The 25,832-nt window shown below is 34.6% G+C and overlaps 1 protein-coding gene across 1 annotated transcript in view; it reads right to left on the reverse strand.

The window, feature by feature from the left end:
* Window positions 1-831: 831 nt before the first annotated feature.
* The window catches only part of TRMT1L (tRNA methyltransferase 1 like), a 42,874-nt gene continuing 17,873 nt past the window's right edge, over window positions 832-25,832 (reverse strand). Inside the window, exons 6-16 of the mRNA XM_023501828.2 lie at window positions 22,171-22,300; window positions 20,665-20,788; window positions 15,012-15,091; window positions 12,406-12,655; window positions 11,532-11,744; window positions 9,441-9,631; window positions 7,526-7,604; window positions 5,138-5,304; window positions 4,228-4,287; window positions 2,222-2,348; window positions 832-2,139 (exon numbers count right to left, since the gene is read on the reverse strand). Of these exons, the coding sequence (XP_023357596.2) occupies window positions 1,827-2,139; window positions 2,222-2,348; window positions 4,228-4,287; window positions 5,138-5,304; window positions 7,526-7,604; window positions 9,441-9,631; window positions 11,532-11,744; window positions 12,406-12,655; window positions 15,012-15,091; window positions 20,665-20,788; window positions 22,171-22,300 (1,734 nt within the window). The 3' untranslated portion in view covers window positions 832-1,826. The remainder of the gene's footprint in view (window positions 2,140-2,221; window positions 2,349-4,227; window positions 4,288-5,137; window positions 5,305-7,525; window positions 7,605-9,440; window positions 9,632-11,531; window positions 11,745-12,405; window positions 12,656-15,011; window positions 15,092-20,664; window positions 20,789-22,170; window positions 22,301-25,832) is intronic.

Raw genomic sequence — 25,832 nt, forward strand, 5'->3', positions numbered from 1 at the left:
ACTGATGTGGCATTCATTCAGTAGAGGTGATAGCTCAATCTATCATGTGTTCATTAAAGAAATCATGAGAGTTCTTCAAAAATGCTACACCATGTAGCATTATAACCTGCAAGTACCTACTTGGTACTTATATATTATGTTCATACTTATCAATATATTGTTTTTTCCCAAGCTGTAGTTGATCAGACCATTTTTTTTTCTTGAACAAGCTTCAAGGAATTATAAAGATATTCCATAACCATTTATTCTCCATACAACCATTTGAAAACCTAATCATTGTCAATATAAACTGAAGCTAACACTTGAGAGAATAAAAATGGGCTTGCAAAATGAGAATTAACTATGGAAATGCTTTTTGCATAGTGAAATGATTGTTCATTCAGTATGACAACTTTTGAGAACTTGGAAAAAGAACAATGCATTGAAAATACGTGAAGTCCAAAGTACCAAGTCAGAAGCTATCACTGGCTTTTCTTTGAAATAAACTGAGGAATTATATTTAATCTATTTAGCTGATTTATGAGAGGATGATATAGTAGATGGAGCACAGGGCTCAAGTTTGGCCACCACAATACATTCTGACTACATAACCCTAATGAATTCATTTACTACTTCAGTGCCAAAAGCAGCTCTCATAAAAGCAGTTGTACATCTGATTTCGTGGGGGGGGGGGGGAGTTTTCCCACCAAGAATCCCCTTCACCAGTAAAATCACAAGTCTGGCCTCTTTCTTCCTCCTATTGATGCCCTCCTCATCCTCCTCCTTACCTCCCAATGTTCCTCTTAAAGCAAGCTCATATTTTGGGGGATTTAAAAAAATGTTGGTCAAAAAATATTTCAGTAACCTTCAAAAAAGAGGGAAAAGGCTTGCAATTTTGGAACAACTCGTGAAATGAAGTTAATGGTCCTAAGCTTTCAAAAGTAAAATGCTAAAATTCTCTTAGAATAAAAATAAAAGGATAAAATAAGATCAAAAAAGCAAATTCCAAACCTTTTTTGCTCCAAATACTTTTGAAATGGTAGAAGGAAAGAAAAAAAAATTCTAAATCTATTTTTAGTCTTTGTACTCTTTTATGCTTATATTAAAATGCCTTTTATATAATATTTAACACTGAAAATGAAAAATCACTATGAGATTATATATTATACTTCTAAAAGGCAGATCACAACCAGATTAATGTGTTTATGCAGTGCATGAGGCAGTGAGATAATTCACCTTTTGTTCTTTTACATGTCTAAGAAATCTGGCGCCTGATAGATTACAATATAATAAAAAGGCCTCAAATGTGTAAGAAAAGTTTGCTGCACAGCAATCCCTCTTTCCTTTCATTTATAAAATGTCTGTCATTTCTACCTTTGGCACAGATAGATATCTGACTGATCACTTGGTTGGTAGGCCTGCAATGTGCAGTGCCAATACTTTTAGCTACTTAATTGTGAAATACAATGTAGGCCCAGAAGAAACACTTATAAGCTCAAGGTCATGGTAATGTTTAAAGGCTTCTGGCTCCCACTATCTGCCCTATAAAAAGTTTATTTACTATAAACATGGTGAATAGGCTCAAGTGGTGATGTACAATTGAAAATATTTCAAAAGTACCCAACAGTCAGCTGTGAAACTCTTCCAAATTATTTAACCAGAGGGATGACATCAACCACAAAATCTGCATCACATGAAACATCTGTAATATTCTGAAACTGTCTCCTTTAGAATAAGAAAGTTTCAATGCACAGCTCTCCAAACCAACTTAGAAACCAATTAGAAACTGCTGAGGTTTCCATATAAAAATATGAATGTTTTATATTTGTTACATCACGGGAATTAAATCACACAACAGGAGCTCTCCAGTCGTCTGTCAGGACATCTGGGAACAAGCTCTCATTACTAGATTTCTCGTTCCCCATGGCCTCATCAGCCCTGCCATCCATGGACATAGGGATGGAATCTGTTCTCGTGTCCTCAGCTGCTGACTGCATGTGGCCCTCCGACTGTCCCCCCGTGTAGGTAGGCATGCTGTACTTCATCAGGATAGCTTTGAACTGGCTCAGCGGGGCGTCTGTCCGCACGCCCATGGGGTCGAAGTGGGTACGGCTGACCCGGAAGCCCGCTTGGGAGAGATACTGCAGAAACTTATTTAACCTGCCAAGAAGAAGAGTGAGGTGAGGAGGGGCTTTCCCAAACCAGGCCCACCACGACTCCCTGGGGTGGCCTGAGCTCTTACTTTGGCATGTTCATCCCCTTGATGCTGTGTCGGTGGATGTTGTAATAGAAGGGAGGATGTTCTGCATTCACCTCAGCCTTTTGTTTCTTGGTAGCATTTCTGCATATTTCATTACTTTTTCTCTTTCCTGAAATATAGAAATACTGGTCTATCTTCTTTAAAGACATAGACAACAGCACGTTTATAAAAGATCTTGGAAAATAAGTACAGTGCCTTTAACAAGAAAGACTTATTTTTGTTGTGCCAATTAAGCCTTTGTTTTAAATTTGTCCTCTTTTTATTCCTTAAAGTCATGTAAGAAAAATTTAATTCAATAACTTCTTTAGGAGATACTAATAATGTACTCTTTATAGTAAATTGCTGGATTCAAGAATCTTAAGAGACCTAGCTTAAGACTGGATATTTTGTTTTTGTAAGGCAATTTGGGTTAAGTGACTTGTTTATGGTCACATAGCTAATAACTGTTAAGTTCACCACTTAAGTTCAAATTCAAACTCAGGTTCTCCTGACTGCTGGGCACCTCTGTGCCACCTAGCTGCCCCCAAGGCTGGATATTGTAACTTAATTCCCTATACTAAACGGACAAATGACCTAAGTTCTAGCATTCAGTTTCCTCATAAGCAAAATGGGAACAAAAATGGCCATTCTTCACAGGGTCAATGTTGTGAACAAATGAAATAATATAAAGTACCATTTACTACTGAATGTTTCATGTTTCTCTTTCCAAATAGGTACGTAAGTAGGAATTAAATCACAGAATAGAAACTCTCTAGTAGGTATGCTATCTTAAATCTATTTTTTTATCTTTCATGGTACAGTATAATAAAAAGAATGACATCAATAAAACTAGTTTGGTGACAAATTTTCCAAAAAATAAAATTTGCAAAAATATCCAGGGCTTGGAATAAGTAAAAGAAAAATGCATTCACTGCTATGATCTAAGTTGTGATGAATTAATATTAAATATGATGCTTAATGCTAGATGCAGAGGACAGATAATGAGATATGCCTCCTAAATATTCAGTGTTTGTAGCTGGATTGTCACAACATAAAAGAGATCAAAATATTTCCAAGGATAATTTACAGATTTAGTGCTATACTAATTAGATTACTTAGAAGATACTTTAAAGAGTTAAAGTAACAAAATTCAGTTGAAGAAACAAAAGATTTAGATTATTAAGGAAAATGACTGAAAACTGTAGAAATCGGGGTGGGGGGGGGGAAGCACTTCCAAAACTTAAACTATGTTGTAAAACAGTCATTAGGCAAAACCATTTAGTACTGGTTAAAATGTGGCTTGATATCACTAAAAGAAAAAAAAAAACACACATACACAGCCCCACAAAACCAAATCAGATCTCTCACCATCTAGTTTTTAGTATTACACATACACACTTTTGAGGAGGCATTTCCCCCCAGGATCATATACTACTAAATATCAAGTCCTAGAGGCTGGATTTGAAATCAGGTCCTCCAAACTACAGGGCCAGTGCTCTATCTACTGCATCACCTAGCTGCCTTTGTACTATTTTCTTTCAGGAAAATAATGAACACTTTTCTCTATACTTTTTAGGGGGCATATATCCAAAAAACATTTTAAAGCCTGAAGTTTGAGGTAATGAAAAGCAGCATGTAGTTCATTAAAAAGAGAAATCTGGCAAGATAATTAAATCTAAATACTCCAAAGAACTTGCATTGCCTAGAATAAATATGGACATGCAACTCAGTTAATTAGCATATAGGTATACTAAAAATTCTCAATCATATGCTCATATTAGAGTTATTATAGTCTACATATTAAACTTCTATTTAAATAACTAGAATACAATCACATTCTTAGCTGAAACCTTGCTAATAAAATTAAATTTTTCTTTGATTTGAAAGGCACTTTTGCCTCCTTTAATACTTCCAAATATCATTAGATAAGTATATAATTGCTATGAGGTATTTTCAATGCATACAATGCCATAAAAATAAGCCTTTTTTGTATTTTTTTTGATACATACCATGTACAACATAATAATCTGTTCCAGTATCTGGAGTTTTAATAACTACGCCACATTCCTCTAAAAGATAAAGAGCAAATAGGAATAAAGTATTTTATAAATTGATAGTGACAACAAAAATTAGATTAAATATGAAATCAATGATGCCAGCCTCCCCCAACTATCCTCATTTTTATCTGAATAATCTTTGAATTTATAGATGGAAGAAAAGGTGGAGATAGTTCGAGGTTTTAATCAGGGCTAGCCAAATTATACCATGATCACATTTATAGGATAAAATAGCAAAAAAAGAATGAACAACTTTAAAATTACTTGAATGAGACCTGAAAAGTCCTATGGAAAATCTGTAGTCAAATTACTCTTAGGACCTTTAACAATATTTTTTTACAAGTCAGAAAAAGGGGTTAATTAACAAAAGACCTTTAGCTTTTAATTTAAAGAAACCCACTAACTAAAGCTATCAATGTTTTGTTCCCTGACTAAGCATGAACACAGATTATGATGGTCTGATCTTTAGCAACAGTGACTTGAAACAAGAGGGATTTCTATGTTTCTCAAAAGAATGTTTGCAGCATAGGTATTAATTCTTCAAAAATATGATAGAACATAGATAATATAATATTAACATATGGTTTTCTAAAACAATCTGCAGGCCTGAAGATTAGGTTAGTGGCCCTGTTTCTATTTGAGTTTGATACTCCATTGTTGTAGACAGTCATTCACTTCCTTTGAATTCTCAGATTTGCTAGCATAAAATATTATGTAGTACTTTTTGATATCTGTTCATTCTGAAAAGGGAACTTTAGTTGAAACTTTAGCTCATTGCATCACATAACTTTTAAATTATAAAATTAAAAGATTCCAATAAAGATAAACTATTTTTGGTGAGTGCTGTCACTTCCTTAGTCACCTTGCTTATTGAGACTTGTAGGTGCATGAATTGAAAACTGTTTTAGAGTGGTGCACTCTGCCTCACAGATTAAAGTCTTTATTAGGGGCTGAATGTCGTCTAAACCATGCTGAACCGCTTCAAACAGCATTCTTCGGAGGAATCCAGTATTAAAGAGAGAACCTGACCTGGACAAATAAAGAAAATAAAATGAACACTGAGCTTGAAAAATGTATATAATCTTTAAAGGAAAAGGACTCGATTATTTTAAGCATTGACCAATGTATATAATTATGTGATGCTGGGGAAGGCTAATATTCAATAGATAGAATTCATGATCCAACTCTAAATTTACTTGCTTTAATCGGGGCTATAGTTTTTTATGAAGTCAGTTCAACTGCTTAATAAAATCCCAGTGGGACTAATTAAGAAAAAGAAATCCATGTTTCTGCTATATGTAAAATGCCCTTCTTTTGCATACTAGAGAAAGATATAAAGAAATATAAAACACAGCCTCTGCCTTTAGAGCTCAGACTAAATTTAAGTAATATACATGAAAAAATTACTTAACCATACATTATAAGTGTCAAGTTAAGTGATGTGGAACTTGGAGGGAAGAATTACTGTTGTGGATTGGTCTTAAAAAGTTATATAATTAAAGATAAAAAACGTTACCTATACCTGAAAAAATAAATTTCAGGTAGTTAAAATATTGGACTATTAGACAGTTATACAACAGTACATGTGAAAAAGACCTTTTTTTTTTTTTTTTTTTTTTAAATGAACTATAAACTCAATGAGTCAAAAATATAACATGACAGCCACAAAAACTAATGTGATTTTAGTCAATACTGATAACGTAGGATATTTAATACAATTTGGGTTACTATCCCATTGTATTCTGCTCCAAAGAGACCAAATCTGGAGTATTTTGTTTCATTGTAAGCATAATATTTTAAGAATGACGCTGATAAGTAAGAACATAATGAGAGTAGGATGATTCTGATGGGAAGGGCCTCAAAACCATACTGCAAAAAAGACCATATGAAACGATTATAAGATCATGCAGAGTTAGAAGGGGATGTAAGTCATCTCATATAACTCTCTTAATGCGGCACAGAGAGGCAGGATGACTTGTTCAAGATCAGATGGGTAATTAGCAAAAGAATTAGTTCAATCCAGGTCACAGGATTTCAGACCTTGCCCTTTCCTCTGTTCCACACTGCTTTTATGGGGGTTTGCTTTGGAGAGAAGACTTGGGGAATGTGAAAGCTGTGTTCAGGTATTTGAAGGGTGGTTGTATCAAAGAATTTTAATTTTGTTCCTTGGTTCCAAAGGGCAGAACTAGGGGTAAATCACACTTCAACAGGGCTTTCAGGTTTGCAAAATACCTCCATTTTCCAGGGGTCTTCAGGACCCCTGAATTTACAGATGAAGAAATGGAAGCTCTGGGAAGTAAAGACTGTTTGAAGACACATAGGAAAAAAGTGGCCTGGGCAAGAAAAGGAGATGGATTCTCAACTCCAGTTGAGGCAGTCTTTCTCCTGCAGCCAGGCCTGTCACATTATTGGACAGAGGGGAGTAGGGACTGACAGACGTTAGAAGAACTGGCCTTTAGGCTGATGTCCTCTTTGCAACATGTACAGTGGGAGAAGACATTTTACAGGCTGCTTAGTCTCACAGCTTCACTTGTGGCTGAAGGCCAGAAAAATGAAGTGACTTGCATGAGACGTCCCTAAAATGAGAGTCGGCGTGGAGCCTGGATCTTTCAAGAGCCACTCTACTATATTGTGTTACATGTGTTTCACTACTCCCACGTCAGAGATGAGAGAGAACCCTTACATTTTGATTTTATAATTTTATTTTTAAAAGCCTCACCCTAACATATGCAGTCAATTTCCATTTTATTCAGAGACCAATTCTCTTGTTTGTAAATTATAAGAATAATGATAATAAAGAACATTTATATAGTACTATATGTCAGGCACTGTGCTGAGCACTTTATATTACCTTATTGGACACTTACAAGAATCCTGTGAGGTAGGTGCTATTACCTCCATTTTACAGATGAGGAAACTGTGGCTTAGCCACATAGCTAATAAGTATCTGAGGTGCATGTCTTCCTCACTGCAGACTGGGCCCTTCCTTCATTGTACCCCCTGGTTGCCCTAGGCAGGGAGCCCAGTTATTTTCTTCTACTATATAACCTTTTAGTACTGATGGCAGCAAAATAGGGTAAAGAAATTATACTATTTGTTAATAGCTGAGGCCTAAAGAGAAAGAGGTGGCCATATTTTGTTGTGCTTAAAGTTTTTTAATTTGTCAACATTATGGCTGTACCTATCCTTGATAATTACATCTTGGCTATGACAAACAACTGTGTAAATTACTTTATTCTTAGATACATACCATAAAGGACCCAGTTCTATTGCTGTCTTTCCAGGCATGCTTCCGTGACAATCACAGGGCAGCTGTCTATATGGGTTTTCTGTAAAAAGAAAAGAAAGATAAGATGAGACAAGAGACAAAGAGTATTAAGTAAATTTAAATGCCCTCACATTCGAATAAAAACATGGCTTTTGCTAAGAGCTAGAAGATCCAAAACACCAATACGGACTGCCTCCAGAAAACTCAAACCTCCATCCCATGGGCTGATTTTACCAGTACAATAATAGCAAAGGGACTTGTCTAAGCAAAGTGTAATTTGGATTAGAAAATCCTGGGAGATTTGTCATCATCTCAGTTCATCTCTGGTGTGGGGGACAAAGAGACTGGACTAGCTTTACTGCCGGTGTGGGGATCCATGGCAAACTGGCAGCTGAGTTCAGCATCTTCTACTTTACTCTAGAAGAGCCAAAACTCTTGGAGCTATTTCAGGTGAGATATGGCCTGAGCACATGTGTCCATTTCTTCTCTCCCATTCCCTAACATTATGCTTCTCCTTATAATCCTGCTCTTAAGCTCTTCCAGTTCTAGGCCAACAGCAGCCAGGAAATGTTCCGAGAAGGAATACTGACTCAAGTGTAGCAGTAGCACTTGAAGGAGAGGAGAGAATTTTTTTACACAGCTGATATAAATTTTAATTTTTTGATACCTTTTATATCTATATCGTCTTTGTTTTCAAATATATTCTTCACCTACTCCATGAGTCATTCTTTATAACAATTTGGTCATACACTAACCAACATTAACTGAGTCTGAGAGTATGTATGTGCTGTAGCCAATATCTCCATTTCTTCAAAGGGAGGTTTACTTTCTCAATTTTTTTTTTTTAATTTTTATCTTCCCAGTTAAAAAACAGAGGAAAATTAAAAAAAAAAAAGTGAACATAGCATGTACTGATTTACATTCAGTTTTCATCATTTCCTTTGGTTAGTATAATTATACAAGCAGCAATGTGGATAATGTACTAGACTTGGGACAGCTAGGTGGTTCAGTGGATAGAGCAACGGCCTTGGCGTCAGGAGGACCCGAGTTTAAATCCAGCTTGAAACAGTTAACATTTACTAGCTGTGTGGTCCTGGGCAAGTCACTTAATCACAATTGCCTCAGCAAAAACAAATAAACAAACAAATAACCAGATAATGTGTTGGACTTGGAAGTCAGGAAGTCTTGAGTTTGAATCTTGCCTCAGACATTTACTAGCAATATAGCTGGGCTAATTTTCACAAACTTCTAATTCCTCTCAAGGGGACCACCATGTTACCAGTCACTTAAAAGACTCACAATTTAGGTCACCTTCAAGTCCTTACTTTTTCTCCCCCTCTCCTCCCTATTCAATTTGTTTCTTAAGTCTTGTTCATTTTACCTCTGTAATACTCTAATATATACCCACTTTTCTCTTCTGACACTGCTACCACCATTGGGTGGGAAATCATTACCTCATGCTGAGACTATTGCTGGTGGGTCTGTCTGACCATTCTAGTCCATCCTCCAACATGAATTGTCAAATTCATCTTAAATTGCAGGTCTGACTCTGTCAATCCCCATTCACTGAACTTCCTATCACTTCAGAGTTAAAAATACAAAATCTTGTTGGGCTTTTTTAGAGCCCACATTCTGGCTTCCTCTTATGTTTCCAGTGTTTTTATGTCTTGTTTCTCTCTCACACACTCCGAGACTAAATGACAGTGGTGGCTTTGGTGTTCCTTAGATAAGACATTCTGCTTCTGGATTCTGTCCATTTTCATTAGCTGTCCCCTATACCTGGAAATCTCTCCCTCTCTGCCTCCTGGTTTCCTTCAAGGTTCAATAATATGTTTAAATTAAGGGTACAGTTAGCACTTATTTACAAATTATACAGTAAATTAAAAGTCTTATTTACCTTCTACCATATTACCATCCTTTTGAAAAATCCTCTCTTCACACCACTGACAGTGAATCAGGTATCGAATTTTCTTTGCTGTTTCATCAGCTGGGGTGGGACCCCTCAAAACTCTCACAACTACAAGGACAAAATGTTCTAGGGCTACTGCAAACAAGACTTCTATACCTTTATTACAACGAGTCGCAGCTCTGTAGGAATGAGAAAAAGGAGAAGTTGCTTCTGGAAATCAGCTATAGTTTCACTACTTGGATAATGCTCATTTGGACAGTGCAGATTAAGAAAGAGAATTCAATTCTTATCAAAAAGTGCTTCACAAATAGAACTACCACTATTCCTTTCACCCACTTATAAAAACGAGGAAAAGGGGTGCTTGGAGAGTGAGGCAGGGATCAGAGCTGCCCCTCCTCCCCTTGCTATGCTTGACTTCTGTCAGCTCCTTCTCAAGTCTTCTCCTTCACCACCTTTCCTGTCCTATACCTTGTCCTCCTAATTCCCTTTCTATCTCATTATCTACTAGTTTGCTGGTCTGTTCTATCTGATTTTGAGTATAAAATTCTCCTTACTGTTTTTTCCTTTAGTAACTTCTATGTTTGTGTACACCACACCCACAGACACCCACACATTTATTAAGCATTTACTATATGATAAGTGCTGCGGAAGAGATACAAAGACAAGGTCTGCATAGCACTCATAGTATGACACATGAATAAATAACTAACACAAATTATATTTAAATGTATAGAGTGGACCAAATGCTTTGTGAAACCTGAGGGACAAAATGTTGGAAAAGCTTTTGTGGACAAGATGCTGAACTCGTATCACATAGATCACATAGATCAGGTAGACACAGATGGAAGGAATATAGAGAATGGCAAGAGTAAATGTACAGAAGGGCAGCAAACAGTGTAGAGACATGGAGGTAGCAAAACTCCCAGTTGCATTAGAGCATGGAGGGTATGAGATAAGACTACAAATGGAGAGGGTATCAGATTGTGGAGGACCTTCAATGCCAAACTAAGGGATATTCAACTAGTATATAAAGGGAACAACTGTAAAGTTTTGAGCAGAGGAGTATTATGATCACATTTATATATCAAGAATATTATTCTGACGACAAGCATCTACTGGGAGAAGATGGATGCAGCAAAGTCAGGAAAATAATATCACATTTTAAACTGGTGGTAATGAGAATCTGTATTATGGTAGTGGACCTACTTAATGGATCTGAGATATTTTGTGTCATATGACTTAACAAATGACTGGCTATATGGGGTGAAGAAACAAATTTTCTCTTCCCTTTTTCTATTAATTTAAATTTACCACAAAACCCATTTATCTTCACTAAGCCTTCCTAGATAAAATCCAGCTGAATTTGATTAGATACTGCTTTACTGTCACATCTGTAGTATTAGTTTAGTTTGTATATACTGACTTAAGTTTGCTGCTGTATCCTTAGAAACATTATGCCACTTATTCTGTGCATGTTCTGTTTCCCTGAATTAGGATAAGTGCCCCAAGGGACAGAAGATCTTCTATTTCTTCTGTATGGTACTTATCATAGCAACTTACACATGATGGGTGCTTGATAAATGCTAAATGAATAAAAGCCCTCCACTTCTCAACCGAATGGACAATCACTGTTTGGAGTTAAAGCAATTAAAAAGAGATAAAATGGATATAAAATAATTTAATAAGATTTCTCCTACTCTAGAATGAAATTTTTGTTTTTCTAGGTGCTTTTGTCTACCTTCTTATTGTTTCTTATTTTCTACAATGAAATATACTTATCTGAAGTTATCTTTTACTTCTCCTTACCCCACAGCTATGCTTGTCTATTCATAAGCTTTAAAAGAATTTATACAACAATAATCTTTATTTCTAGCACAAGTTTTTGCCTTTTAAGACAAGAATTCTTTATATGAAACTCCCCACGATTAGAAATTGCCACATAAAATAAAACACCAAAATAATTAAGCATCAAATAAACCAATTCAAAACACAGAAATACAATGTATACTGTATGGATATTCTGGTACACTAGACAGTTAATTATACAGTAAATAATTATATGTTTCTAGTCACCATTACCTTGCCACTGCAGCCACAACAATTCTGGCTGCCAGTTCCTTGTAGTATTCAGTTCGTACAATGTTACAGCCATAATGACGCCGGGCCACATGCAAAGCCTTTGCATATAAAGAACTGATGTCTGTCGAAGTTACTGACACTATCCCAAGATTCCTTACATTTCTAAAGGCAGAATCTAGATAGTTCACTGATGTTCCAAATGGGTCCAAGTGTCTAAAAATCACAAAAGACATGTTAGTATTTAAAGATGCATTAATAACCACAAAACCCATGATAATTAGTCTTCTGGTTAGTTTATCAGAAAAAACTCTGGCAAAAAGATACATATTGAATTCTGGGGAAAATAGTAGGAGAGATACTATCAGACTATTTCACAGACATAAATATTTTATAAACCTATAAATCAGACATGGAGCTCATATTTTAAAGTATGTGAAAATCAAGGAGAAAATTTGAGAAAACTCAAATCAGAAACAAACATAAAATGAAATTGGCCTCAGGGGATCATTGAGAGCTACAAAATTAAAGTTGTGACATTTTTTCTTAAGCTTTTTTTCCCCCCTCAAACTAATTTAATTGGCATAGGGATCTACGAAGAATGAAGTACTTCCCTTTTAAGAACTGAGATGGGCAATTAAGATTCTTGGAAAACTGCTAGGGTCACTAAGAAAGTTAAGTGACTTGCTCAAGATCACAGATTGGAGATGATGAAAGTAGTTCTTGAATAGAGGCCAACTTTATACCCATTGTGTTACATAAAGCCACTTCTCTTTTCTTATGCTAACATAGAAAAATTCCTCAATTAATCAGTAGTAGTAAAGCAACTACAATAAACAGCAGGGAAAGAACAAGTGCATCGTTATTCTTATCTTACATAAAGTCAAACGATCTCAAGTGCATCAGTACATTGGCATCCATTTTGGTCACTTCAATTGCACCAACATTTTCTTCTCCTTCTTCAAGAGCTTCATCACACTCATCCTCTTCTTTGCTGTCCAACATCACTTTCATTTTGTTTAAATGGCAATTTTCCTGAATCATCGTCACAGAGTTTTCATTAAAATCATTAATAGTAACCTTTACTGCATTCCCAAGGTGTTTTGCCCACTGTAATCCCATTATGCCTTAGGAGAGACGAGGAAGAGAAGAAGATATTTTATAACCACACCAAAAAAACAAAAAACAAAAAACAAAAAACCAAACAAACAAACAAACAAAAAAACAAATTACGCTTGTTGCAAAGAGTACAATTTTAGAAACATTAAAACAGATGTTTCAAATTCTGGATGTTTTTATAAGCCATTTTTCCAAGTCTGTCAGGGTATTATATTTATTCAACACCAGTAAAAGTTATGTATTTTCTATTGCTAATAAAGAAAATCTGCATGGTATGTTTTCATTCAAAGCTCTATTAAAATGTTGTTGTTGTTGTTGACAATATATTTTTCTTACACCCAGGGAGTGCTGAAGAAGAGCAGTGAATTTTGATACAACAATCACCTGAGGGATGGCAGTGATCATCTTTGCCATGAGGTACAGACCCTTCCCTGAAAAGACTGCTCATTTGGTTAGGGCATAAGGATCATTCACAGACAATTTCAGTACTGAAGACACAGCCTGACCAAGCAGAGCTGATGAAAGAGCATCTCTCCTTGCCATCCAATCACGGAGGAAATCTGGTGCTCTCCTCTGTGGCTTTACAGAGCAGGTCTGTAGTCCAACCCTGATGGGTATTATGACCTAGCCATATTCTGTATGAGGACAACAGGATTGCTACTGACTTCTTCTGGTTCTTTATTTATCGAACAATGATTTATTAAACACTTGTTACAGGAAGGGCCATGTATTAGGCTCCTAAGGGAATAAACAGAATATAAAGCAAAGCAGTTTTGTAGAGAAATAATGATGATGACGATAGCTAGCATTTATAGCATTTTCTGTCTCTCAGGCACTATGCTAAGGACTTTACAATTATTTTCTCATTTGATCCTCACAACAATCCTGGAAGGCAGAAGCTATTATTATTTCCACTTTACACACAAGGAAACAGAGGCCTACAATGGTTAAGTATCACACAGGCTAGTCAGTTTAAGAGACCAGATTTGAACTTGCAGGACCAGCACCCTGTCCCCTCACTGCCATGTGAATGCCAGAGTCCCACAATGTAGTTGTGGGTCTGACTCTTAAGTTTCTGAGGGTTGAACTGATGGAGTCTAGATTCTTCCAGGTCCTACCAAGCATAACATATTTTCCTGGAAATTCTGTACTTATTTTTGCCAGAACCAGTACAACTAGGAATAGGGACCAATGAGCAGTTTCAAGATATTCCTATCTATTTAACAATAAATTCTTTGTTTATGGCAACCCATGAAACAAAGAAAAAGGCAAAATGGTCCTTAGCCTCCTTTTAATTTAGCAGAAATGGTAGTAGAGAGATAGAAAATTCATTTTTTAGACTATCTACAAAAGCCAATATTTTAAACATTGGATATCTGTTCAATAACAATTTGGCTAGCATCTTCTCCTTAGGAAGCAAAGAAAGCTAGTGATGTTGGTTTTATCATGTGTTAAAAAAAAGCAAAAATCCCATGGATTTCATGGAACATTTAGTCATAGTGTATCAAACTGCACATGACAAATATTTTGAAAGGACTACAAAAGAAATCATGAATAGATGCAACTTATGAATCAAGACCTGTGCAGAGGATGAAGAGGTAAGGAAATTATATGACAAACTTCTTCTAATACATTCTGAAAGGTAAGATTCCTGTAATAGTTTAAGACTGGGAAAATGGAAAGGGAATGAGGATCCATTATGACAGAGGAACTTAAAGAGATTAGTTAGTTGCAGTGAAAGGGAAAGAAGCAAGGAAATGAAATAAAGGGAAAGGATGACTAAAAAATCCTGACATTTTAGATTTTGTGCTAGGGTTCTTAACCTGGGTTGCATGAAACTTGTTTTAAAAAATACTGTGATAACTGTATTTCAATACAACTGATCTGCTATGTAAGCCTGTATATTTTATTTTATGCATTTAAAATCATTTTTCTAAGGAGTCTATAGGCTTCACTAAATTGCTAAATGGAGTCTATGCAACCCATAAAAAATTAAAAGCCCTGGTTCTGCTGTAAAACATTTTCCATGAGGAGATGAAAGGGGTTAAACTTTTACCATATCAGGTAGAAAGTATCCAAAAGAACTTTGATTAAAATAATTTCTAAGAATCACAATGAGTCTTACATACAAATGGCCTATTTGGCTTGACATTACTGGTTTTGTCACCTTTCTTTTGTGAATATTGTAGTCATATTTGGGGACTTCTCCATTTACATTATCTTAGATTTTCAATTTTTATATCAAATTTTCCATCTTAGATACTCATGCTTCATAAATAAGAACTGAAAAAAAAAAAAAAAAAGCATATATCTAGGATGTAAAATTAAGTTTCCTTGGTTTTTCTTTAAAATTCCTTTTCTTACCAGTAGCTCCAAAAGCATCCAAACATTCCAAAGGCTTCCGTTCCTCAGCCAACACAGCCAGTGTAGAGAATATCAGTTGCCTAGAAGAAAGTTTAAATGTTTAAGAAGTCTTTCCTTACATTGAATCAAAATCTTTTCTACCTGTTATTTAAATGCTATTCTTTGGGCCACATAGAAGTCAGAAAATTTTTTTTTTTTATGTGAATATCTTTAAAATTCTTGAGGTGTTATGAGCCTCATGGTATAAATGAGGCCTTTGACTACCTTGAATGGACTATAGCCTTTGAATACTGTAGTTTACCAATGTCCTTCCTAAAATGTATCATGCAAAAATACACACTACTCCAGTTGCAGTCTGAGCAAGGAAAAGAAAAATGGGAACAGCTTTGTCCTAATTCTACAGACTTAAGTTTAAATGAAGCCAAGATTGTCTTTTGTTTTTGGTCAACAGGTCTATAGCCTGTTTTCTGTAATCTTCAAGTTCTATCTACAGGCTCCTTCCCTATTGCATACAAACAACCATATCTTCCCCAACCTTAAAAAATCCTCATTAGACTTGCCATCCATCCCTTCAAGCTACAATCTCCAAGTTCCCTTCCCTTTTTACAACAAAACTCTCAGAAAAAATTGTTAACAAGAATTGGCTCCAGAGCTGGGTTTTAGGAAAATCACTCTGGTTGTTATGTGGAGGTCAGATTGGAGGGGGAGAAACTTTAGGGAGATAGGAGAGATGATGACTATGTAAGCAGAAGGACAGGATAGATGCAAACGTTGTGGAGATAGAAACAGCAAGTTTTGAAAAATGCCTGGATGTGTGCTTAGGGAGAGACAGGAGTCAAAAAGGGCAGCTAGGTGGCAGAGTCAGAGGGAACAGACAAATCGGACTTGAGACACTTATTAGCTGTGTAATCCTAGATGAGACATTTAAACCTATTTGTCCTGGTGCCTAAATTACAAATGAGTTGGGGAAAGAAATGGCAAACCATTTCTAATCTTGGCTGCATTGGTTATTTTGTACAAAACCTTTTAAATTTAATATAATCATAGTTATCCATTTTGCATTCAATAATGTGTTCAAGTCCTTCTTTGGCCACAAATTACTCCCTTCTCCACAGATCTGAGAAGCAGACTATCCTTTGTCTTCTAATTTGCTTATAGTATCACCCTTTAGGTCTAAATCATTGTTATGGGCCAAAACTCTGTACTTAAAACAAGGAATTCTTACAAAGTGTTAAGTTAGTGGAATTAATGAGACAATGGTTATCTAATTTAGCATGGTGATCAACAGTTCTTTAGTTCAGTACATGTACTTAGTACTTAATGTAGTTCTACAGGATACACACCTATGATGTAATTAAAATAGAGCATATAAAGCTGGGACAAACTCAGCCAGAGTCAGAGCCAGAGGCAGACTCAGAAGGGGTTGGAGAGAAACTTGAAAGGGCCAGGCACAGACTCGGAAAGGACCCAGAGACACATTCATTCCATCATCCACCTTAGTAGTGGCTGGGGGCTGAAGCACAAGCCCTGGGACTCAGAGACATTCACTTCATCTCATACCACCACTTCATCTCACACCACCGTGGTGGGGGGCCTCTTACACTTCCCTCACTGAAACCAAAGCCTGTCAGAAAGGCTCTCCAGAAAGCTGCCCCAGGCCCCAGGCAAGGAAACTAGATTGTGAAGGAGATAATAAAGGATTTGGACCAGGCTATTCTTGTGATGATTAATCTGCTGAAAGGAAGGCTGCTCCTACAAATCATGACCCCATTTCGACCTTATCTTGATATAGGGTGTCAGATGTGGGTCAATGCCTAGTTTCTGCCATATCCTTTTCCAGTTTCCCTAGCAATTTTTGTCAACTAGTTTGTTCTTATTCCAGAAGCTGAAATCTTTATGTTTATCAAACACTAAATTACTATAGTCATTGACTATTGTGTCTTGTGAATCTAACCTATTCCACTGATCTATTACTCTATTTCTTAGCCAATACCAAATTGTTTAGGTGACTACTACTTTATGGATAATAGTTTTAGGCCTGGTACAGTTAGAATGTACTTTTTTTCCTCAATGGTACATGACCAGTACAAAAACTAACTATATATTGGGACATAAAAAATTACATTATTATGGAAATATTAAATACATCCTTTTCAGATCATTATGCAATAAAAATTATGTGTAATAAAGGATCATGGAAAGACAAACTAAAAATTAACTGCAAACTAAATAATTTAACCTAAAAGAATGAATGGGTCAAACAAGAAATCATAGAAACAATAATTTCATCAAAGAAAGTAACAATGAGAGAGCATACCAAAATTTATGGGATACAGCCAAAGCAGTTCTTGGGGAAAATTTTATATCCCTAAATGCTTACATGAATAAAATAAAGAGGGGATAGGTGAATTGAGCATATAACTAAAAAGAAAAAGAGCAAATTAAAAATCCCCAAATAGCAAATTAAAATTCTGAAAATCAAAGGAGAGATTAATAAAAATGAAACTACTGAACTAATAAATAAAACTAAAAGCTGATTTTATGAAAAAAAAAATAATAAAATAGATAAACCTTTGGTTATTTTGGTTTTTAAAAAAAAGACAGAAGAAAATCAAATTACCAATATAAAAAGTTTAAAGATGAACTTACTAATAATGAAGGAGAAATTAAAGCAATAATTAGAAGCTATTTTGCCTAAACCTGTGCCAATAAAATCTGACAACCTAAGTGAAATGGATGAATATTTATAAAAATATAAATTACTCAAACAAACAGAAGAAAATAACTGCTTAAATGACCCCTTCTATAGTGCCAACACAAACTAGAAAAGTCAAAATAGAAGAAATATTATTGATCAATTTCCCTAATGAATATTGCTGTAAACATTTTACATAAAACATTAGCAAAGGGATTACAGCAATTTATCACCAAGATAACACACCACAACCAGCTGAGATTTATATTAGTAATGCAGGACTTGTTCAATAATAGTAAAATTGTCAGCATAATTGGTTGTATTGATAATGAAAGTAATAAAAATTATCTGATTATCTCAATAGATGCAGAAAAAATTTTAATAAAATATTCATTCCTATTAAAAATATAAAAGAAAACCACATAAAACATTCACATTTCTATATATTAGCAACAAAGCCCTTCAGCAAAAGATAAATTCCATTTAAAAATAACTGTAGGAAATATAAAACATTTGGGAGTCTACTTGTCAAGACAAACCCTGGAACTATAAATACACAAATACAAAATACTTTTCACACAAATAATGTCAGATTCACACAACTGGAAAATATCAAGTGCTCTCAGGTAGGCCGAGTTAATATAATAAAAATGACAATTCTATTTAAATTACTCCACTTATTTAGCAATCAAACTACTAAAAAATTATTTTACAGAGCTAGAAAAAATAATAGAGTTCATCTAGAAGAACAAAAGGTCAAGAATATCAAGGGAATAAAAGGGAAAAAATATAAAGGAAAGTGGCTTAGCCATACTAGATATAAAACTATCATACAATTGCAACCATCAAAACTATTTGGTACTAAGAAATAGTGGTGGATCATTGGAATAGATTAGGTACATAAAACAGTTGTAAATGGTTACAGTAATTTACTGTTTGATAACCCCAAAGACTCCAGTTTCTGGGATATGAGCTCACTATTTGACAAAAACTGCTGGGAAAACTGGAAAATAGTAAGAGGGAAACGAGGCATAAACCAATATCTCAAAATGTATATCAGGATAAGGTCAAAATGTGTACATGACTTAGATCTAAAGGACAATACCAAAAGCAAATAAGGGGAGAAATAATTTACAGGTCAGATGTATGGAGAAGGGAAGAATTTATGATCAGACAAAAGATAGAGAATATTACAAAATGTATAGTTTTGATTACATTAAATTAAAAAGATTTTGCACAAGCAAAACCAATACAATAAAGATGAGAAGGAAAGCAGAAAGCTGGGAAATAATTTTTGCAGTCAGTACTTCTGATAAAGGCAGTTCTCAGATATATAGAGAACCGAGTCAAATTTATAAGAATATGAATCATTCCTCAATTGACAAATATTTAAAGGATATGAAAATGTAGTTTTTAGATGAAATCAAAGCTATCTATAATCATATGAAAAAATGCACTAAGTCACTACAGATGAGAAAAATGCAAATGAAAATAACTCTAAGGTACTACCTTACACTTGTCAGATTGACTAATGTGACAGAAAAGGAAAATGATAGATACATTGCTGATGGAGTTGTATATTGATTTTACCATTCTGGAGAGAAATCTGGAACTATGCCCAAAGTGTTATAAAACTGCATATCCTTTGATCTACTAATACTACTACTAGGTCTGTATCCCAGAGTGATCATAAAAAAGGGGCAAGGACCTATATGTATATAAATATTTATAGCAGCTGCTCTTGTTGTGGCAAAAAATTAGAAATTGAGGGATGCCCATTACTTGGGAAATGGCTGAACAAGTTGTGGAACATATACATAATGAAATACTATGGTTCTATTTGAAATGATGAGCACATGTATTTTAGAAAAACCTGGAAGGACTTACATGAACTGATGCTGAGTGAAGTGAGCAGGATCATGAGAACATTGTACAGAGTAATAGCAACACTGTATGATGATCAACATGACAGACTTAGCTCTTTTCAGCAATACACGATTCAAGAAAATTCCTAAAGATTCCCGATAGAAAATGCTAACCACATCCAGAGAAAGAACTATAGCTTTTGATTGCATATTGAAGCATACTATTTTTCATGGTCTCCTCCCCTTTCCCCCAACTTTTCTTCTTTCACAACATGGCTAATATGGAAATGTTACAAAGAATATACATGCATAACCTATTTCAGAATCCTAGACATCTTGAGGAGATGGGAGGTAAGAGAGAAAATTTTGTAACTGTAAAATATTATAAAAATGAATGTGAAAACTATTTTTACACAATTTTAAAAATAGGAAAAAAAAGTAAGAATGGAAACCTTCATATCTATTTTATCCATAACCTAGCTGTAGTTTTAATCTGTGCAGTTAAAATTTAAACCCCAAAATATAGTGGTTTTCTCATGTTAAACTTCCATATAAAAATCCTAAAGGAGTACAAGATTCAAGTATATATATATGTTAAGTGTAATTTGAGTATAAATTTCAAGCATTCAAAAATATTTTATTGTGACCTAATTGTTAGAAGGTTGACATGTCATGTACAGTATATGGTTGGCTTCTATCTACTGTCACAATATTTTATCTGCTCTAACACACTGTTCCTTACAGTAGCAGCAGGGAGGTGCAATGGATAAAGTGCTGGGCCCGGAGTCAGAAGGACTCCTTCTTAAGGTTCAAGTTCTGCTTTAGACACTTCCTATGTCAGGGCAAGTCACTCATCTCTTTTTGCCTCAGTTTCATTTGAAAAATGAGCTGGGGAAGGAACCATTATGGGATCTTTGCTAAGACAGCCCCAAATGGTGACATGAAGAGTTGAACATGACTGAACACACATACCTATTTCTCCCGAGTTGATGACAACAATTTATTTTCCCATGAAATAAAAAAAATTCTGAAGATAACATTATGACCTTAAATATCAATGAATTTATCAATACCCCAATTCAAATTTTCTTACCTGTTTAATTTCATTTTTGGATTAAAGTAGGAATCTGTTTTCTGAGGCGTAGAATAGTTAGGAAGAACTTGTATGTCAGTGTCTGCTTCTTTCAACACTTCACGGGATAGTTTAGCAGCAGAGGCTAAAAAAACAAAAACAAAAAGATTTGTAAGGACTCATAGCTTCAATGTAGAATGTGCAAGTCTCTAACATATATTCAGGGGGACAATCTCTCCACACTAATGTGCCACCAAGCACTTTAAACTTTAAGTGCTTTTTCATTACACGCCAGTGAGGGACGTAGGTAGTGCAAGTGTTAGAATCTCCATTTTACAGACCACAGAACTAAGGCTCAGAGAAACTAAATACCTTGATCTTTGGCAGGCAGATCAATCAGTGACATCAACATGCTAGAATCAATCAACAAGCTTTTTATTAAACCTGTTCTTGCAAAACAGGCCAAGTTCTTTCTTGGGGCATCAATTCTGGGGATGGGGTTTTGGTCAGACATGTTTCATTCCCCTCTGGATTTTGCCACTACCCCATCCCCTTCATTTAGTTCCTTTTTATGTACTGTTTCCCATTGTTAGAATATAAATTCCTTTAGGGCACGGACTGTGCTTTTGTTTATATTTGTATCCTCAGAGCTTAGCAATGTTAATAAATGTTTGATGCCTACCTATCTACCAGAAATGACTTTAAGGTTATAGGCAAAAAACTAATATATGTCAAAATTACATACTAAAGTAATATATAGGTTATTTAAATTCAATCTAGAAGAGGGCACTAGCAATTAGGAGATCGGGAAAGGCTTTATATAGAAGGTGATGTTTGAAGTGTTTAAAGAAAGAAGGTTTATATAATGAAGTGAGGAAGGTGTGTATTCCAGTCATGAGGGATGGCCACTGCAAAGGCAAAGAGATGGAAGTGCCATGTGGGAGAAACAAAGGAGACTACTTTGGCTAGAAGGTAGCATGTAGGAGGAGTCTTCATATTTTCTTTTTAACTCTACATTTTGGCTTCTGATTTCATTTATTTACTCTTTCCCAAAGTCTTTATATATATATACACATCAGAACCAGGATTATCATGAGCTGATTAAATCTCATTAGCTATTTCTTTTGTGCTTTTCAATACCAATGAACAACAACTAAGCATGCTTTTATTGTGAACTAATTTCAATGCAAGGTAAATTGCTATTACACTTTGCTTTAGGGCAAGAGATGTTACTCCTCAAAGATATTACCCATAGGAGTTATTTTGTTTATTTGCAATCTTCCACTTCTTTTGTAGTCCAATGTGTAAGTGGTTCTGTCACTTAAGACAAACACTCAGGTTAAGTAATTTGCATTTGTTACAAGGACAATTTGAGTAAGAGTGCTGCTGTGGAAATCACCTTCCTGAAAGAGTCTGCTGGCTCATGATGGATTTTAGCCTGTATATCAAATAAAGTTTTGTTTCAAATGTGAAAATAATTTCCTCTGTTGTTTAATGATTTGTTAATAGACAAGCTATTCAACTTACCTGCAATATATCTGGATTCAGTTTCTCCTTTGTTCACATGGCGTTTAATATGTCCTATCATATCAGTTCTTCGTGTGATTGTTGCTGAACAAATGATACAGTGATAATGGGCCCCCATCTTACTAGACGTCTACGAACAAAGCAAAATTAATTAAAACACACAATATTAAACCTGCATTAAAGCAACTTGAGTACTTGAAATTGAAATTGGGGACAGAAGCTCTAATAGAAACATTAATTTTCCCATGTTCCTGTTTTATTTAAATGTGCAACCCTTACATTACTTTTCTGTAGACTTCAGATTTAATTTTGTAATTTATTGTTTCCTTTTTTAATAAAAATCATATTTATAAAGACCACTTGTATATTATGGAGACATGCTATTGGGATTTTACTGAATGCCTTTCAAAAATGTACACTAAATTCATATTCTTTGTGACCTCACATAATTATGTGTTTAGAATATTCTATTCAAGAAAGTAAAAGTAAAAAGTCCTTAGGATAAGAAAGACAGAGGGTAGAGATCAATTTAGAAGTATTACTACTATATTCAATAGGCCCAGTTGTGTTTGCTATATTAGCTCTCTTGCTAGAAAGATTATGAAATAAATTATCTAGTTATTAGACTTCTATACAAGTTAAGAAATTAATAATTTATTGATTAAGGATTCACTATAAATTAATAAATACAAGTTAAAATGTAATTTATTTATTTTTAGAATAGTTAAACTTTATTTTCAGTTCCAAAATCTCATTCCCTACACTCTCGAAAAAGGCAAAAATTACAATATGCTTTACATATATGAAGTCAATCAAAACATATGCTTCACTCTATACATCAGTATTGATTCAGTCACAAGAACTCTGTGGACAGAATTTTTCAAATTCTTTGGCATTGTGGTGGATCACCTTAATGATTAGTTACTAAGTCTTTCATAGTAGCTTATTTTTACAGTTGTTACTATGTAAAACTGTTCTACATCTGTTTACTTCACTTTACATTAGTTCATATTGTCTTTCCAAATTTTTCCAAAATCATCCTATTCCTTACTATTTTTTTTACAGTATAACAGAATTTCACCATATTCACTGAGTGCCCCCTCAATATCCAATTATTTTCCACCATAAAAAGACCTACTATGATCACCTTTGTACAGATAGGTCTTTATCCTTTTATCTCTTTGGAGATAGACTTAGTAACCATATTGCTTGATCAAAGCTTTTGGATATAGTACCAAGTTTTTATCCAGGATGACTAGACCAATTCACAGCTCCAACAATGAATTAGTATGCATATTTTCCTGCATACCCTCCAGTATTTTATTTTATTTTCCAGTCATCCTACTTAATCTGATGAGTGTGAGGTGCTACCTTAAGAAGTGTTTTAATATGCAGTTCTATCATTAATAATGAAGAACATTTTTATAATTGATAGCTTTGATTTCTTCCCCTAAAAACTGTTCATTCATATCTCTTGATAATTTATCAATAGGGGAATAACTTTTATTCTTATAACTTTGGCTCAGTTCTCTATATAATTTGAGAAGTGAGAACTTCATTTGACAAACTTAATGCCAAGATTTCCCCTCAACATTTTCTTCTAATTTTGGCTGCACTAGCTTTGTGTAAAAATTTTCAAATTTTATCAAAATTATCCATTTTACCTCTTGTGAACCTCTTAACTTCTTAGTTATAAACTCTTGCCCATCTATAAATATCTAACATGGTATCATCCTTTTTATCTAAATCACATAACCATTTTAAGCTTAACTTAGGGTGTTAAGATGTTGGTTTATGCCTAGTTTCTGCCAGACTACTTTCCAGTTTTCCCCATAGTTTCTGTGGAATAGTGAGTTGTCATCTCAATACCTGAGATTACAGGTTTATCAAACACTAACTTATTTATTTCTGTATGTTGCACAACTATACTGTTCCACTGATTAACCACTCCTTTTCTCATTCAAGACCAAACTACTTGGTTGATTACAGCTTTGTAGTACAGTTTGAAGTCTGGAACTGCTAGATTCCCCCCTCCACCCCCTTCATTTACCTTCCCCTATTTCCCACTCTACTGATTTCCTTGCTGACCATTTGTTCTTCCAGATGAATTTTGTTTTTATTTTTCTTAGCTCTAAAGTCATTCTTTGGTAGTTTGATTGGTATGATATTAGACTAAACAAATTTATTAAAGTATTGTTATTTTTACTAAAACAAATTTATTAAAGTATTGTTATTTTTACTAACATTGGCTTAGCATGTCCATGAGCAATTATTATTTCTCCAATTACTTAGATCTTATTTGTGGGAAAATGTTTTGTAATTGTGCTTTTAGAAGTTCCTGTGTCTTTTGGCAGGCAGACTCCCAAGTATTTCATAATGTATGCAGTTATTTTAAATGGAATTTCTATCTTTTCCTGAGAGGTTTTGTTGGTAATATTATTTAGGAATGCTGATATTTATGTGGGTTTACTTTATATCCTGCAATGTTGATGAGTTATTAATTATTTAACTAGTTTTCAGTTGACTCTCTAGAGTTCTTTAAGATATACTGTTTAATATTTTGTACACAAAAAAGCCTCAACTCCTATAATATTAGTGACAAAAATTTCACCAAGATTTTAAAAAAGAATTTAAAAAAATTAAATCACTTCCTTTTGTATAATTAAATATAAAAGGGAAATAAAACATTAACTCTAAAGAGTTAGAGAATTAACTTACACTCAAAATTAAAAAAAAAAATACATTTTCCTTTACATTCTTAATAGTTAACTACTAGACTGATTTTTTAAGTTACTTAAAAAAATAAGTTTTTTTTTAAATTTTTTTTAAAACACATGCTAGGATAGTTTTCAACATTCACCCCCTGCAAAACCTTGTGTTTTAAATTTTTCTCCCTCCCCTCTTCCAGAGACAGCAGGAAATCCAAAATAGGTTAAACATGCGCAACTCTTCTAAACATATTTCCACATTTATCATGCTGTGCAAGAAAAATAATCAAAAGGGGAAGAATGAAAAAGAAAAAACAAGCAAACAAGAACAACAAATGCTGTAATCCACATTGAGTCTCCTCTATCCTCTCCCTGGATGTGGATGGCACTTTCCCATCACAAGTTTATTGGAATTGGCCTGAGTCATCTCATTGTTGAAAAGAGCTACATCTATCAGAGTCGATCATCATATACACTCTTGTTGCTGCTGTGTATAATGTTCTCTTGGTTCTACTCACTTCACTTAGCATCAAATCATTTAGTACTAGATTGTTTTTTAATTTGAAGCAGTATGGGTACTTTACCACATACTGCTTTTATGTGATCTTGAGCAAGTCACTAAACTTCTCAGTGCTATAGGCTAGAGCATTCAAACAAATAAAAATGGTTCAAATAAAATTGCAGGGGGCATATGGACTTAGAAAACAAATTACCATTATCTATGCTGTATTGCATTTTTTATTTATTTTGCTAACCATTTCACAATTATATACATATATATATTTTTGCTGAGGCAATTGGGGATCACACAGCCAGGAAGTGTTAAGTGTCTGAGACCAGATTTGAACTAAGGTCCTCCTGACTTCAGGGCTGGTGCTCTATCCACTGTGCCACCTAGTTGCCCCCGGAATTACATTTTAATGTAGTTAGAACATAAGTTCCACTCTAGGCAAC

Source organism: Sarcophilus harrisii, chromosome 4 (assembly GCF_902635505.1).
Source record: "Sarcophilus harrisii chromosome 4, mSarHar1.11, whole genome shotgun sequence".
Lineage (NCBI taxonomy): Eukaryota > Metazoa > Chordata > Mammalia > Dasyuromorphia > Dasyuridae > Sarcophilus > Sarcophilus harrisii.